The sequence below is a fragment of the Thalassophryne amazonica genome, chromosome 7 (assembly GCF_902500255.1).
Source record: "Thalassophryne amazonica chromosome 7, fThaAma1.1, whole genome shotgun sequence".
NCBI classification, from domain to species: Eukaryota; Metazoa; Chordata; class Actinopteri; order Batrachoidiformes; family Batrachoididae; genus Thalassophryne; species Thalassophryne amazonica.
Window position 1 is genome coordinate 74049323 of NC_047109.1, and position 14791 is coordinate 74064113.

Below are 14791 nucleotides of genomic sequence, written 5' to 3' on the forward strand. Positions count from 1 at the left end.
AGAAGGAAAAAAATAAAATGAAGCCAAGATTTCTTATTGCCCTTTTATCGCCCAACTGGGGGTACTTTCACAGCCCATATTTTGGGAACCACTGTTCTAATACACTAATTTGTACAGCATCCTGGTACAAGCAGTTTTAGTACATTTATTCTGCAAGGCTTCTTGTAGTGTGTCTCTCTCACACACACACTAATTAAAAGCCTGACTGCATGTAGTTCATAAATTGCAGTAATGAGACATACAGCAAGTTCAGGTACGACAGCCATTTCAATTACAATCAGCATGTTTATTGTTGAAGTCAGTTTAATTACAGACTGCAGGGGGTGGGCTTAAAGAAAAAAGAAGCCTCAGTCCCACTTCAGTAAGAGGAAAAAAAGCAAGACAAACACTAAAAACCAGATGACAGTTACATATTTATAAAATAAAAACTTGAGGGCAGTTTATTTAGCTGTACATAAAAGTTGGCCTTTAAGAAATAAAAGCTGTTTCTGTACATATCACTGTAATGGATCAGATATTCTCCTTATCCAGAGCCACTGTCAATACTCTGTGATCCATCCGTCCAAGCTTCTGCCTGTCTGGGGTTGAAGACTTCAGCTTCATCTGAAATGCGCAGAAGAAAGAACAGAAAGTTACGTCTGGACAACCATCCTACACTGGAATTCAGGGACGTAGCACCAAATTCTGGGCCCTAGGTACTAGCCATATTGAAGACCCCCCCCGTTATGTTTTTTTTTTTTTTTTTTTTTTAACACTCAACAAAAATATAAACGCAACACTTTTGGTTTTGCTCCCATTTGGTATGAGATGAACTCAAAGATCTAAAACTTTTTCCACATACACAATATCACCATTTCCCTCAAATATTGTTCACAAACCAGTCTAAATCTGTGATAGTGAGCACTTCTTTGCTGAGATAATCCATCCCACCTCACAGGTGTGCCATATCAAGATGCTGATTAGTGCACAGGTGTGCCTTAGACCGCCCACAATAAAAGGCCACTCTGAAAGGTGCAGTTTTATCAGCACAATGCCACAGATGTCGCAAGATTTGAAGGAGCATGCAGTTGGCATGCTGACAGCAGGAATGTCAACCAGAGCTGTTGCTCATGTATTGAATGTTCATTTCTCTACCATAAGCCGTCTCCAAAGGCGTTTCAGAGAATTTGGCAGTACATCCAACCAGCCTCACAACCTCAGACCACATGTAACCACACCAGTCCAGGACCTCCACATCCAGCATGTTCACCTCCAAGATCGTCTGAGACCAGCCACTCGGACAGCTGTTGAAACAATTGGTTTGCATAACCAAAGAATTTCTGCATAAACTGTCAGAAAGCATCACAGGGAAGCTCATCTGCATGCTTGTCGTCCTCATCGGGGTCTCGACCTGACTCCAGTTCGTTGTCGTAACCGACTTGAGTGGGCAAATGCTCACATTCGCTGGCATTTGGCACATTGGAGAGGTGTTCTCTTCACGAATGAATCCCAGTTCACACTGTCCAGGGCAGATGGCAGACAGTGTGTGTGGCGTCGTGTGGGTGAGCGGTTTTCTGATCTTAAAGTTGTGGATCGAGTGGCCCATGGTAGCGGTGGGGTTATGGTATGGGCAGGCGTCTGTTATGGACGAAGAACACAGGTGCATTTTATTGATGGCATTTTGAATGCACAGAGATACCGTGACGAGATCCTGAGGCCCACTGTTGTGCCATACATCCAAGAACATCACCTCATGTTGCAGCAGGATAATGCACGGCCCCATGTTGCAAGGATCTGTACACAATTCTTGGAAGCTGAAAATGTCCCAGTTCTTGCATGGCCGGCATACTCACCGGACATGTCACCCATTGAGCATGTTTGGGATGCTCTGGACCGGTGTGTACGACAGCGCGTACCAGTTCCTGCCAATATCCAGCAATTTCGCACAGCCATTGAAGAGGAGTGGACCAACATTCCACAGGTCACAATTGACAACCTGATCAACTCTATGCAAAGGAGATGTGTTGCACTGCATGAGGCAAATGGTGGTCACACCAGATACTGACTGGTATCCCCCCCTCAATAAAACAAAACTGCACCTTTCAGAGTGGCCTTTTATTGTGGGCAGTCTAAGGCACACCTGTGCACTAATCATGGTCTCTAATCAGCATCATGATATGGCACACCTGTGAGGTGGGATGGATTATCTCAGCAAAGGAGAAGTGCTCACTATCACAGATTTAGACTGGTTTGTGAACAATATTTGAGGGAAATGGTGATATTGTGTATGTGGAAAAAGTTTTAGATCTGAGTTCATCTCATACAAAATGGGAGCAAAACCAAAAGTGTTGCGTTTATATTTTTGTTGAGTATTAACGCAAACACCAAATTTCTAATGTGTAGTGAAACCAGGTCTAAACTAGAAGCACTCAGAGTGCAAACCTCCGCCAAGGCCATGGGGTCACTGACGCCATAACATCTACACACAGTGGAATCACTGAACCTAAAAAAAAAAAGTCTACAATGACGTTTGCTCAGTAGTAAAAAAAAAAAAAAAAAAAAAAAAGTTTAATCTGCCGTGACTGGATAGCATGTATCCTTAGCGTTTGGCATCACAGTTTATTGCAACTTGCACCTTTCCCAGAAGCTACTGTCATCTGAGCACTGATATTAATATTGCATGTGCTTATAGACAAACACAAATAAAAGACAATTCAATTTATTATTCAACTAAACTGCAAATATATGAATTTTTTTTAACATTTATGAAACACTTCTCTAAACAAGGCCATAGGGTCACTGACCCTAAAGAGATTCCCTCCTTGGCACAGTGATCTATTTCTTTTTGTCTCTAAAATTGTATAAAATAATCATTAGATTATTAATATATAAACAAAAATAAAAGAAATATTCCAATTTGAAAACAAATGCACCCGAACGTGATAACAGCTGCAACTGCTTAATGCCAACATTGAAAATGCCATAGAAATGCTAACGCGTTAGCATCTGGATCCGGATCATGATCCGGATCACCACTAAAATTTAATCACTTGTACCTCTCGTCATTTCCAACCACTCCACAAAATTTCTATAAACAGAAATAAATTTAAGAAATATTACAATTTGAAAACAAATGCACCCGAACGTGATGACAGCTGCAACTGCTTAATGCTAACTTTTAACATTGAAAATGCCATAGACATGCTAACACATTAGCATCGGGATCCGGATCACCACTAAACTTTAATCACTTGTTCCTCGTCATTTCCAACCACTCCACAAAATTTCATCAAAATCCGTTCAAAACTGAGTTTCCTGCTGACAAACAGAGAGACAAACATGACCGAAAACATAACCTCCTTGGCGGAGGTAATAATGTATACCTTAGATCACACCTGGGAGTCAGAACCCTTTTTAAAGTTGGGGGAGCAATATTGAGTTGCACCAAATAGTGCAATTTGGTCCCCCAGACCCCCCAACTCAATATAGCTAGCTTTCAAGCTCACCTCTCCAAATAATTTGGTTAGCAGCTGCTTTCCCTCATTTAGTTCTCTTTCTGGCCTTTTTTTCTCTTTTATGAAATACGGACTTTGATTTTTAGGAAAGACTTTATTTCAGCCTAAACACTAGGGCTGCAACTAACGATTTTACTAATCAGTTCAGTCGATTTTTTTGATTAATCGTTTGTTTTACTTACATGTGAGTTTTGCCATTATTTCTTTGAGTTATTATTAAAAGGCCTTTGTCACACAACATCAACGTTTGACCTTTTGCACATACATACCCGACACACCACAAAGAGATTTCCATCAGGTTTAGATGCCTACAGCAACTATCTCAACCACTGACAACATATTACAGCAAGAGTCCACAAATTTTTTTTATTTATTTTAAAGGCCTGATGAAAGTGTAATGTTATATTTAATAAGATATTTTCATGAAAAAAAGACAAATGTGCAGTTTACTGCATTTTATTTTTTTCTTGTGTAAAAACACAGCTTAGATGTGGTTTGACGGAAACAAATTGTCATTAAACTTAATAAAACAGGGATGAAGTGGAGGTTTAAGAGTCACTAGGTGTTCACAGGAAAGTTATTTCTATGTTTTATGTTCATTGTTAATTGGTTTAATCTTTTCTGTTTTGTTTTATCAGATTTTTTGTCAGTTTCTCTAATACTGTATTGTGGCATTATTAGTTATTATTACTATTATTGATATATAAATACATCCATCCATTTTCTTCCGCTTTATCCGGAGTCGGGTCGCGGGGGCAGCAGCTCAAGCAAAGCCGCCCAAACCTCACGATCCACATACACCTCCTCCAGCTCCACCAGGGGAACCCCAAGGCGTTCCCAAGCCAGCCGAGAGATGTAGTCCCTCCAGCGTGTCCTGGGTCTTCCCCGGGGCCTCCTCCCAGTGGGAGGTGCCCGGAACACCTCTCCAGCGAGGCGTCCAGGGGGCATCCGGAAAAGATGCCCGAGCCACCTCAACTGACTCCTTTCGATGTGGAGGAGCAGCGGCTTGACTCCGAGCTCCTCACCCTATCTCTAAGGGAGCGCCCAGCCACCCTGCGGAAGAAACTCATCTCAGCCGCTTGTACTCGCGATCTCATTCTTTCGGTCATGAGCCAAATCTCATAACGTAGATCGATCGGTAAAGCGAGAGCTTTGCCCCCCTACTCAGCTCTCTTCACCACGACGGTCCGATACAGCGACTGCATCACTGCGGATGCTGCACCGATCCGTCTATCGATCTCACGCTCCATCCGTCCCTCACTCATGAGCAAGACCCCGAGATACTTAAACTCCTCCACTTGAGGCAAGGACACTCCGACCTGAAAAGGGCAAAGCACCTTTTTCCGGTCGAGAACCATGGACTCGGATTTGGAGGTGCTGATTTTCATCCCGGACGCTTCACACTCAGCTGCAAACCGCCCCAGTGCACACTGAAGGTCCTGATTTGACGAAGCCAACAGAACCACATCGTCCGCAAACAGAAGAGACGAGATTCTGTGGTTCCCAAACCAGACCCCCTCTACACCCTGGCTGCGCCTAGAAATTCTGTCCATAAAAATAATGAACAGAACCGGTGACAAAGGGCAGCCCTGGCGGAGGCCAACGTGCACTGGAAACAGGTTTGACTTACTACCGGCAATGCGAACCAAGCTCCTGCTGCGGTTTTATGTCATACAACAAGCAATGATTAAATTGGTGTAGTTGCACACAAAAGTAAGCAAGCGTTCCTTCAACCAGGATAACAACCGCCTCACTCAAAAACCAAGTCTGCTCTCAAGCATTTCATATCTGGGGCCCAACATTTGAAGTGTCTCAATCAAGATCATGGTACAGCTAAGTGTTTGAATGGACTCAATACACAAAAAACACACACACACACACACACACGACGATCCAGTGCATACAAATCCCATTTTGTTCTGAGCCCACAGCCAGAAAGTCTGAAAGAACAGCAAGATGCTCATGTGAATGGAAGGTTGCAGGTACAAATCCCAATCCAGACAGCATGGGGAAGAAGGGGAAACCATCAATACCCATTCAGACTGGGGTTGACAATTGGACTCGAGTCAGATTACTTGCTAGCTGGAAGTGTTCAAACCAATTTCAAATCCAGCTCCTATCCCACACACGCTTTCAAACTCAACCCAGCATGCGCACATATAAACCATCAGTGGTCGTTATAGCAGAATTCCTGTCATCATGACAATTTACTTCACTGAAAGAGTGTGTTTTGCACAGCGCTATATTAAACGGGAAACCCTGGCTCTGATGGCAGCTTATAAATTTAACTTTGGAAAGTTAGATACCAAACAAAAACAAATGCAAAAACTTGTTTTTGCTTCCATTTTTCATCAGCTGAACTCAAAGACCTAAAGCATTTTCCATTATACACAAGACCCATTTCTCAAATACTGTTCACAAATCTGTGTTAGTGAGCACTTCTTTGCTGAGATAATCCATCCCACCTCACAGGTGTGGCATATCAAGATACTAATTAGACAGCATGATTATTGTACAGGTGTGCCTCAGGCTGGCCACAATAAAAGGCCACTCTGAAATGTGCAGTTTTGCTTTATTGGGGAGCCTGGGGGTCAGATATCCATCCAGTATCTGGTGGGACCAACATTTGCCTCACGCAGTGCAACACATCTCCTTCGCACAGAGTTGATTAGCAGCCAGACGCCATTGAATGTGAGCATTTGCCCACTCAAGTCAGTTATGATGAACTGCAGTCAGAGCAAGACTCCGATGAGGACAACGAGCATTCAGATGAGCTTCCCTGAGACGCTTTGGTTCTGCAAACCGATTGCTGCAGCAGCTGTCCAGGTGGCTGGTCTCAGACAATCTTGGAGGTGAAGGTTCTGGGCTGGTGTAGTAGCACGTGGTCTGTGGTTATCAGACCGGTTGGATATACTGCCAAGTTCTCTGAAATGCTTTTTGAGACAGCTTACGGTAGAGAAATGAACATTCAAGTTACAAGCAACAGCTCTGGTGGACTTTCCTGCAGTCAGCATGCCAATTGCGAGCTCCCTCAAACCTTGCGACATTGTGCTGTGTGATAAAAATGAACATTTCAGAGTGGCCTTTTATTGTGGCCTGCCTAAGGCACACCTGTGCAATAATCATGCTGTCTAATCAGCATCTTGATATGCCACACCTGTGAGGTGGGATGGATTATCTGGACAACGGAAAAGAAGAAGCTTGCCAACACAGATTTGTGAACAATACTTGAGAAATGGGTCTTTTGTATATATAAAAATGTTTTAGATCTATGAGTTCAGCTCAAGAAAAATGGGAGCAAAAACAAGACAAGACTTATTTCAGCAGCCAAGCAGTCATTTGAATAAGAGTCAGGAATACATACTGCATCCAGATCATCCTAAAATAAATACGTAAAGAATAAAAATAAATAAAAAAAAGGCTGAAATGCTTCCTAAAAAACACTGCACCCACCTGACCCCTTATGAAAGCCAAGCCACACCACCTGCAAAAATTGTGCGATTCATGACCCAAAGCGTTTAAGTCAAAGTGTACTTTGTCAAAAATCTATGTAACAGTGTTAGCACAGAAGATTGAAATTGCGTTTGACCAGTCTCCAATGTGCTGTTAAACTAAACATAGATAAGACTGAAACACACACACACGTGTAGTAAAAAACATACTGATACATGAATTTACATTTCTCTGACATTTCACTCACAACCACACACACGCGCAGTAAAAAAGACTACCATACTGATATAGACATGTACAATAAATACACACAAATTCACACAGCAGCAGAAGTACAATCAGTGGACATACAGGTTATGTGCAATAGTGTAGATGCAGTATGTAAGGTGCGAAGAGTAAAGTGCAAGTGACATGGTGAAATGAAGTGTTCATGGAATGTTCTTCAGTGTCTTTGAAATGTTCATGTTTTCTTCAGTGTGTTGATGAGTCTGATGGCTTGTGGAAAGAAGCCGTTTCCCAGTCTGCTTGTGCGGCACCGCATGCTGCAGTAGCGCTTCCCTGATGGTAGTAGGGAGAACAGTTTGTGTGCTGGGTGAGTGGGGTCTTTGATGATGTTCATGCTCTCTTGGAACAGTGTGAAGTGTACAGGTCCTGAATGGCTGGTAGGGGTGATCTGATGATCTTTTCTGCAGTCCTCACCACCCTCTGTAGTGCCTTCTTTGCAGCTAAACAGCTGCTGTGCCAGACAGAGAGGCTGCTGGTCAGGATGCTCTCAATGGCACCCCTGTAGAAGGTGGTGAGTGCAGATGTGGGGAGGTCAGCTCTTCTCATCCTCTGCAGGAAGTGGAATCGTGTCTGTGCTTTTTTGACCAGGGAGGTGGTGTTTGTGGTCCATGTGAGGTCATCTGTGATGTGCACTCCAAGGAACTTTGTGCTTTTCACAGACTCCACAGCACTGCCATTGATGATAAGTGGGATGTGTGTTGGTTGTTCTTTCCTGAAGTCCACAGTTATTTCTTTTGTGTTGATGTTGAGTAGCAGGTTGTTCTACACACCAGTTGAGTTGGTGTACCTCTCTGTACGCCGAGTCGTCATCTCTAATGACGCCCACCACTGTTGTGTCATCGGCAAATTTGATGCGATTCGTTGCAAATCTGGCACAGCAATCATGGGTCATCAGTGTGAACAGCAGAGGAGATAGCACACATCCTTGCGGCACCCCGGTGTTTATGATGGTGGTCGCTGAGGAGTTGTTGCCGACTGTCTGCGGGCTGTTTGTGAGGAAGTCCAGCAGCCAAGTGTTGATGCCTATTGCACTCAGCTTGTCTACCAGATGTTGGGGGATGACAGTGTTGAACGCGGAACTGAAGTCGATAAACAGCATCCGTGCTTGACTTTTTGTTTTCCAGATGAGCCAGGCAGAGGTGGAGTGCTGTTGCTATGGCGTCATCAGTGGAGCACTTGGGGCAGCAGGCAAATTGATATGGGTCCAGGGTAGTGGGGAGGGTGGATGTTATGCAAGCCTTTACCAGTCTTTCAAAGCACTTCATCATGATGGGAGTGAGTGCTATGGGTCTGTAATCATTTAGTGATGATGCTGGTGACTTCTTTGGTAGCGGTACAATGGTGGTAGCTTTGAAGCTTGCTTGTATGGTGGCTTTGTTCAGAGAGATGTTGTAAATGTCTGAGGATGTCAGTGAGTGAGTCTGCACAGTCTCTGAGCACACGCCCGGGTATGCTGTCTGGACCTGCAGCTTTTCTGGGGTTCACCTTGAGTAGGGTCATCCTCACGTCCGCTGGGTCCAGTTGAAGTGTTATGTTGTCTGGGCTGACGGGGGCTTTTGTAGGTGTTGTGTTATTTTCTTCAAACCGGCTGAAGAAGGTGTTGAGTTGAGGAAGTCTGTTGTCCTTGCACGGTGGGGGGGCTGGCTTGTAGTCAGTGACTGACTGGATGCCTTGCCACAGCCGTCTTGGGTCTTTTGTGTCTGAAGTGGGAGTTGATTTTCTGTCCATAGGCACGCTTGACTGCTCTCACACCCCGGTGCAGGTCGGCCCTGGGTGACTTGAGGGCCTCCTTGTCCCCAGACTTGAAAGCAGTGTTGCGTGCTCTCAGGAGCTCACGTACCTCCCTGGTGAACCAGGGTTTTTCGTTTGCTCTTACTGTAATGTTCTTGGTGATGGTTACATCTTCCATGCATTTTGTTATGTATCCAATTACTGAGTCTGTGTATTCGGTGAGGTTGACGTGCTGACGTTTAGGAGTCGTAGTGGCTATCAGCTCCAGTCCCGTATCATAGATGCGATGGAATGCAAATGTATGTGGAAATCTGGCTGTCATCTACAACCTGCCACTGCAGATGACTGAAACACTGCTATAATGACACGCAGCAGATCAATCACACTCACTAGTGCCCCATGGGCACCATCTAGCCTGCTGTCTGCCATTTAGAGAGCCTGTAATACATCTCAATTATCACTTTTTGACCCACCCAACTTGCAATTTTATTATTTTTCCCTCAACCAAGCTTACCCACACATCGCTAAAACTTGTTGTAACTGAAAGCTGGGACCATGTTAATGAGAGTGTTTAAATCCAGCGAAAACAGACACCTAGTGTGTATGTAATTAGATAATTCTCTAGCTTTTTCTGTCACTTTATCATTTTATCACGGGTCACTTTAGACAATGTACTTTGGTTTTAACTGCACTCCTCCCACTGCAGTTTTTTTTTCTGTTGCACACAGCCTTTCATATGTCATTTTTTTTATCTTATATTTTGTCTTATTTTGGCACATATTGTATATTTTATCTTAGCATTTTATACTGCACCATTATATCGAAGCAAATTCCTAGTCTGTGAATCAGGTTCATTGGCAATGGCAATAAACTTCTTCTGATTCTGAAAATTTTGCCTGTTCTGGTTTATGACTAACATCTGACACCCACCTGGATAGAGGTTTGTTTTATGCATCTAACCACTTGGACTGTTGGGAATTCTTTTAAAGTGAGGGGGGGGGGGGGGGGGGCTATTCCCAATTACTTTTCTCATAGTAACAAATTCCATAAATGAGTGAGCCTGTATAAAAGACCCAAGTGTTTGAGTGGGAGCATAACACTGAAATTAATAAAAGATTCAAAAGGACACAAGATCATTTTCCACCACACTTCTCTAAACTCATGTTGTGTAGTTTCCTATAAACGGGACTTGCAAAGAGTTTGCCAACTTTTTGCTAACTGATGGTTTAGATTCCCAGCCCTCACCATCTTCACAGCCAGGAAATGAGTCCTCTGTAACCAACTGGAAGCTCATGTCTCTCAGACTGTGATGCTACACATACAGAAAAGGCTATCACCCAAGTAAAATTTGAGATCCCAGCTCTGTTACATTTCTTGGAATACATCACCACACTGGCATTGCTGGCTGCATCAGTGCAACATTTCACATTAGAAGTGAAAACTGAGAACATGGTGCACACATGCATGTTGACTGTACCTGTGGACGTTGCTCCCTGGGAGAGTTGGTCTCTTTAAGGATCTGCAGTGGAGAACGGACTTCAGATAGTGGTGCACCTAGAAAAAGGAGGAAAGTTTTAAATCCAGCAATATCTCCTCAGAGACTTTAAGAAACCAGAATTCATACACACCTTTCTGCTTTAATTTTGCAGGCTGTCCCTTGTTCTCGTTGGAAGCATTTTTAACAGCAACATGGACAGCAAGAGGAGAGGAGCCTCCTTTCCCACTGTGAGCTTGCATACCTCTTGCCCTTAACCCACTTGAACCAAAGCCTTTTGCCAGCCACTGTGGCTGGAACACCAACTGACTGGGGCTCTTTGAGTCAATGGTGAGGCAGCGGACTCCAGTACTTGGCTGCAGCTGTTCTAGGTTGGGGACTGATGAATGCAAAGATTCCACACCAACTGCTGGATCTTCATCTCCAAATGGTGACATTTTCACTGCATCCTCTGCCTGTGCAGGAGAGGTTCCAGTTGCACAGTCAGCTGTAGGTGAGAGAGGAGACTGAATAGGGGCTGTAGTGGACAGGCTGTCAGAGTGGAGAGAAACTGGGGCACATGACTGATCCACACAGTCATCAAGTGGTTCCACTTCATCAGGCAATGGGGCTGGAGCAAGGTGCACCTCAGCAAAGACCTGGGATGAAGGTGTTCCCTCATGGCAAGTTATTAAACTCATGCTCAGTCTTTTGTGGAGTGGTGACTCTGTTGCCTCTTCAGCAGCCTCCACTGAAACATCCATTTCTCCCTGAGCCAGTGGATCTTCAAGAAGCACAAAGGGGCTCGAGTTGCCTACTGCCCGGAGAGGCGTTGACACAGGGGTGGCCAGAAGGTTGGCATGCTCCGCAAGGGAACTCAAAGCACGGGATGGTGGCTGAACCAGAAGGGGCTCAGTGGATGGCATCTCCTCAACCCTGAAGACAACCTCCTCCTCCCCAACATTGTCTTGTGTGTGAGCAGGCGCTTTGTCCTCAGCCTCACTGTGGAAGCGCACACCGAGCCGGCGAGCAAAGGAGTCCACCGTCGCTGTGGGACACAAACATTTTAAGCAGTTTATAAAGCTTCATGCAGAGAAAAAGGTAGAAAAAAAACAAAATAAAAAAACAAACAAAAAACACCATTTTAGTTCACTACCTCTCACAATTTCTCTGACAGGGGTGCGTGTAATCCCGACAGTAGGTGAGCGAGGATCACTGGACGCCAGACTCTCATTTTTTAAACCAGATGTTTTGGACACAAGCCCAACCTAGAAGCAAGTACACATTTAACTTCATATATGTTAAACTGCTGATAAGAGCGGTCATACCTGAATGGGTGTACGGTCGATGCCCGCTGAAGGAGAGCGTGGATCCATCAGCCGATCCACAGGACTGGTTTTCATCATCTGGTTTTGTTTCATTGATGAAGAGGACGTAGTCATCTTACTCTCACTAGATCCCATGTTTATTTGACGGGTGTCAGGTATACTAATATCTGAAGGTCGCACAAACAGTTATCCGTGATTACAGTTTGAAGTGACGTCAGTTGTTTGCAAGCTAGCAACAAGCTAACTTAGTCAAACTAGTTTGTCGCGTTAGTGAAGTCGCCGTTTTATAACGAGTTTAATATTGTGACCTCAGTAACAACAACAAAACCTGTATTTAATGATACACCGCCAAATTATTTCTGACTTACCATAAACCATACGACGAAAGTGTGAATATCCTCAGATGCATTTAAAAGTCACACGAGAAACGCGACTTCACAAACATTTAAACAGCAATGCAGCGTGCATGTTTTTAAATTATCCAATCAGTGAGCGCGTCGCCCCTCCTCTCGCCGCTTTGATTGGCTTAGAGAACAGCGTTCAAGAAGTGGGCGTGTTCGGATTCTGATATATTTGAAAGTTGAAACGTTTATTACGTTTATGTCAAATGTCTGTTCAACCGTAGAGGTTTATTCGTTAGTAACTTTTTAAATGTCAGCCATCTGTTAATCTGCAGCCGTTTCATTTTGAGGCTGCGGACGTCGCGCGCACGCACGCACGCACACGCACACACACAGTTTAGCATGTTAGCAATTCACATACAGAAATCATGGAGTCCAGACAATAAATACTGCCAGAAAGTAGCAGAGGTGGGACGAAGTCACTGTCAAGTCTCAAGTCATAATGACCACCAATTGTTTGTAAGCAGACTTCGGACTTGACTTAGAACTTGCAGATTGATGACTTGAGAATGACTTGACAGTGATTTCGTCCCACCTCTGGAAAGTAGTCTTAAATTTAATCATAAAATTGAGTTGGCAAACTGACATAAGAAAAAAAAAAAAAACCTGCTTTGCCAAGCCCAACCTCATCTTGTTCTAGGTGTTCTACAACAGAAAATGCAATCATTTCATATTTGCAAAGCTGTGTGCACATTTACAGATCTGTACAGAGTCTGAAAAAATTTTTGCATGTCTGCAATAATTTTGCGACAATAACAGCCCCATAGTTATCACATACACGACGTTTGACACTCCTTTCCCTGGTAGCCACAAGAACTGAAACACATCCAAAGTTGAAGGTGGTCGAGGTTTTAGTGAGTGCGCACTAAGTTTCACCTTGGTACACAATCTTTGTAAAGATAGCACATACACTGTTTCAGAGTCCTCCTTGGGCCACAATTACAACACTCCTGACAGCAAACTTCCTTAGTGAGGTGACCTTAGAGGGTGGTGCAGAAAAAATACCTCCTGACACTGTCATAATTTCTACAAATGTGGCAATTTTCTAAAGATTTTTTTTTTTGGCCTGGGATGGGATACCACAGACTTCACTTTTTACTGTGAAAAGCATTTTCAAAACATCCACTTTTTTTCCCCTCACTTTTTTTGAGTAATTAGTATGTTTGATCAAAACCCCTCATTACTGCATCACCATTCTTATTTCTCTTGTTTTCCATCAGTTTCTCGATTATGTCAGTTATCCTGGTAGACTCGGAGGAGCGTGGAGGACACAGGTTGTCCATCCTTTGTGAAATTAGCCGGGAACCTGGAAAGTACTGTCTGAGGTACTTGAGTGCAGTTTGAGCAGTGCGGGGGTGCACCATCCTGCTGAAACACAGCTGTGATCAGCCTCTTTCTTCCTCCTTAAGACTGGAATGAAGCCTTTCCTTAGCATCTCAATGTACTGTTCAGAGTCAACTGTCACCTGGTGACCTTTGTCATCTGCAAAAAGTATGGACCAAAGATACCTCCATGTCCTATTGCACACCACACAGCTGACTTTTCTAAGCTTGCACATGCTCATGAGGCTGCACTGAAGAGAACATTCAAGAGTTGGCGGTTGTTCTCAACCTATTCGCTGATACTCTGGCAAAATTCGTATAGTTGATTCTTGTTGTCCTGACTTTTAGCCTGAAGAATCTGCACTTTGTATAGAGACAGTTTCAGGTCACTATGAGTGACTTATCACAGAAGGACCTGGAATCCCCACTTCTTGTGTCAGATGTCTGATGGTCTTTCATGGAGACTGTTCCAAATGATCAAACATTCTGAACACATGCTGGTGTCAGATGTGCACCACTGTAGGTCTTGTTGTTTGCCACACTACCAGTGTGTCTGTATCAGGCTGTTGGTGTTGTGATGTGGGATTTTCTTCCCTGGGAATTCATGAGGAAATTGCCTCTAGCTGAGAACAACTGATTTTGTTGCAAAGTAAAGTTAAATGATTTGGTTCACTCCTCAACTGAAAACTAATACTCAGTGTCCATCTTGGTGTCAGATGAAACTTGTAGATGTCCTCTATGGCTCACTGGAAAATGAAAAGAAAATGTTAATTTCTCTGGAAAATATAATTGTTTTAAAAGAATTGAAGTCTGCCCAGTGACAAACTCGTCCAATCAGGACACCTTTCACCCCAATACGCAAAGTCTTTGAAAAAAGATTGCGTGCACATCGATCACACAGATACACACACGGAGTCAAACAGTGGCTAAATCTGCAGATTTAAAAATAAAAACATACATTACAGGATTAGAGCACTATATACGACTACGTGTTCTATTTTATTCTCTTTCCACATCACAGGATGTCGTCTAATTTCCCCAATGACAACAGAAAACAAAAACTGTTTGGAATCAAAGCTTTAATGCTGAATATTATATTAAACATTGCAGTCAGGATACAACTAGCCTGAAAACAATTACAGTGCAACAGTTATTTTACAATACACATTATGTCATATTATTTTACAACAAAGCAAATTGTTTTCAAAGAGCAATATGAAAAAAGAGCAAAAAAAAGGAAGAGCCCAGAGAAATCAGTGATATTACAACTATATCATCCCATGCACAATTTATGCCTCCAAAC

At 43.4% G+C, this 14791-nt stretch overlaps 1 protein-coding gene across 1 annotated transcript; it reads right to left on the minus strand.

Annotated features, from left to right (window-relative positions):
* Positions 1-265: 265 nt before the first annotated feature.
* Positions 266-12215, minus strand: cdca3 (cell division cycle associated 3). The gene is made up of 6 exons (XM_034174472.1): positions 12134-12215; positions 11766-11932; positions 11594-11705; positions 10592-11485; positions 10441-10517; positions 266-603 (listed from the first exon to the last, which is right to left on the minus strand). Exons 1-6 carry the CDS (start codon positions 12141-12143, stop codon positions 511-513), a joined length of 1353 nt encoding a protein of 450 aa, XP_034030363.1. The 5' UTR covers positions 12144-12215; the 3' UTR covers positions 266-510.
* Positions 12216-14791: the final 2576 nt, after the last annotated feature.

What these genes read in the sequence shown, in the direction of transcription:
- cdca3 (XM_034174472.1), bottom strand. An exon ending in TGTCAGAGAAATTGTGAGAG is followed by an intron (nt 11,486 to 11,593) that starts GTAGTGAACTAA and finishes TGTGTCCCACAG; the next exon opens with CGACGGTGGACTCCTTTGCT. An exon ending in TGCAAAATTAAAGCAGAAAG is followed by an intron (nt 10,518 to 10,591) that starts GTGTGTATGAAT and finishes TCCTTTTTCTAG; the next exon opens with GTGCACCACTATCTGAAGTC.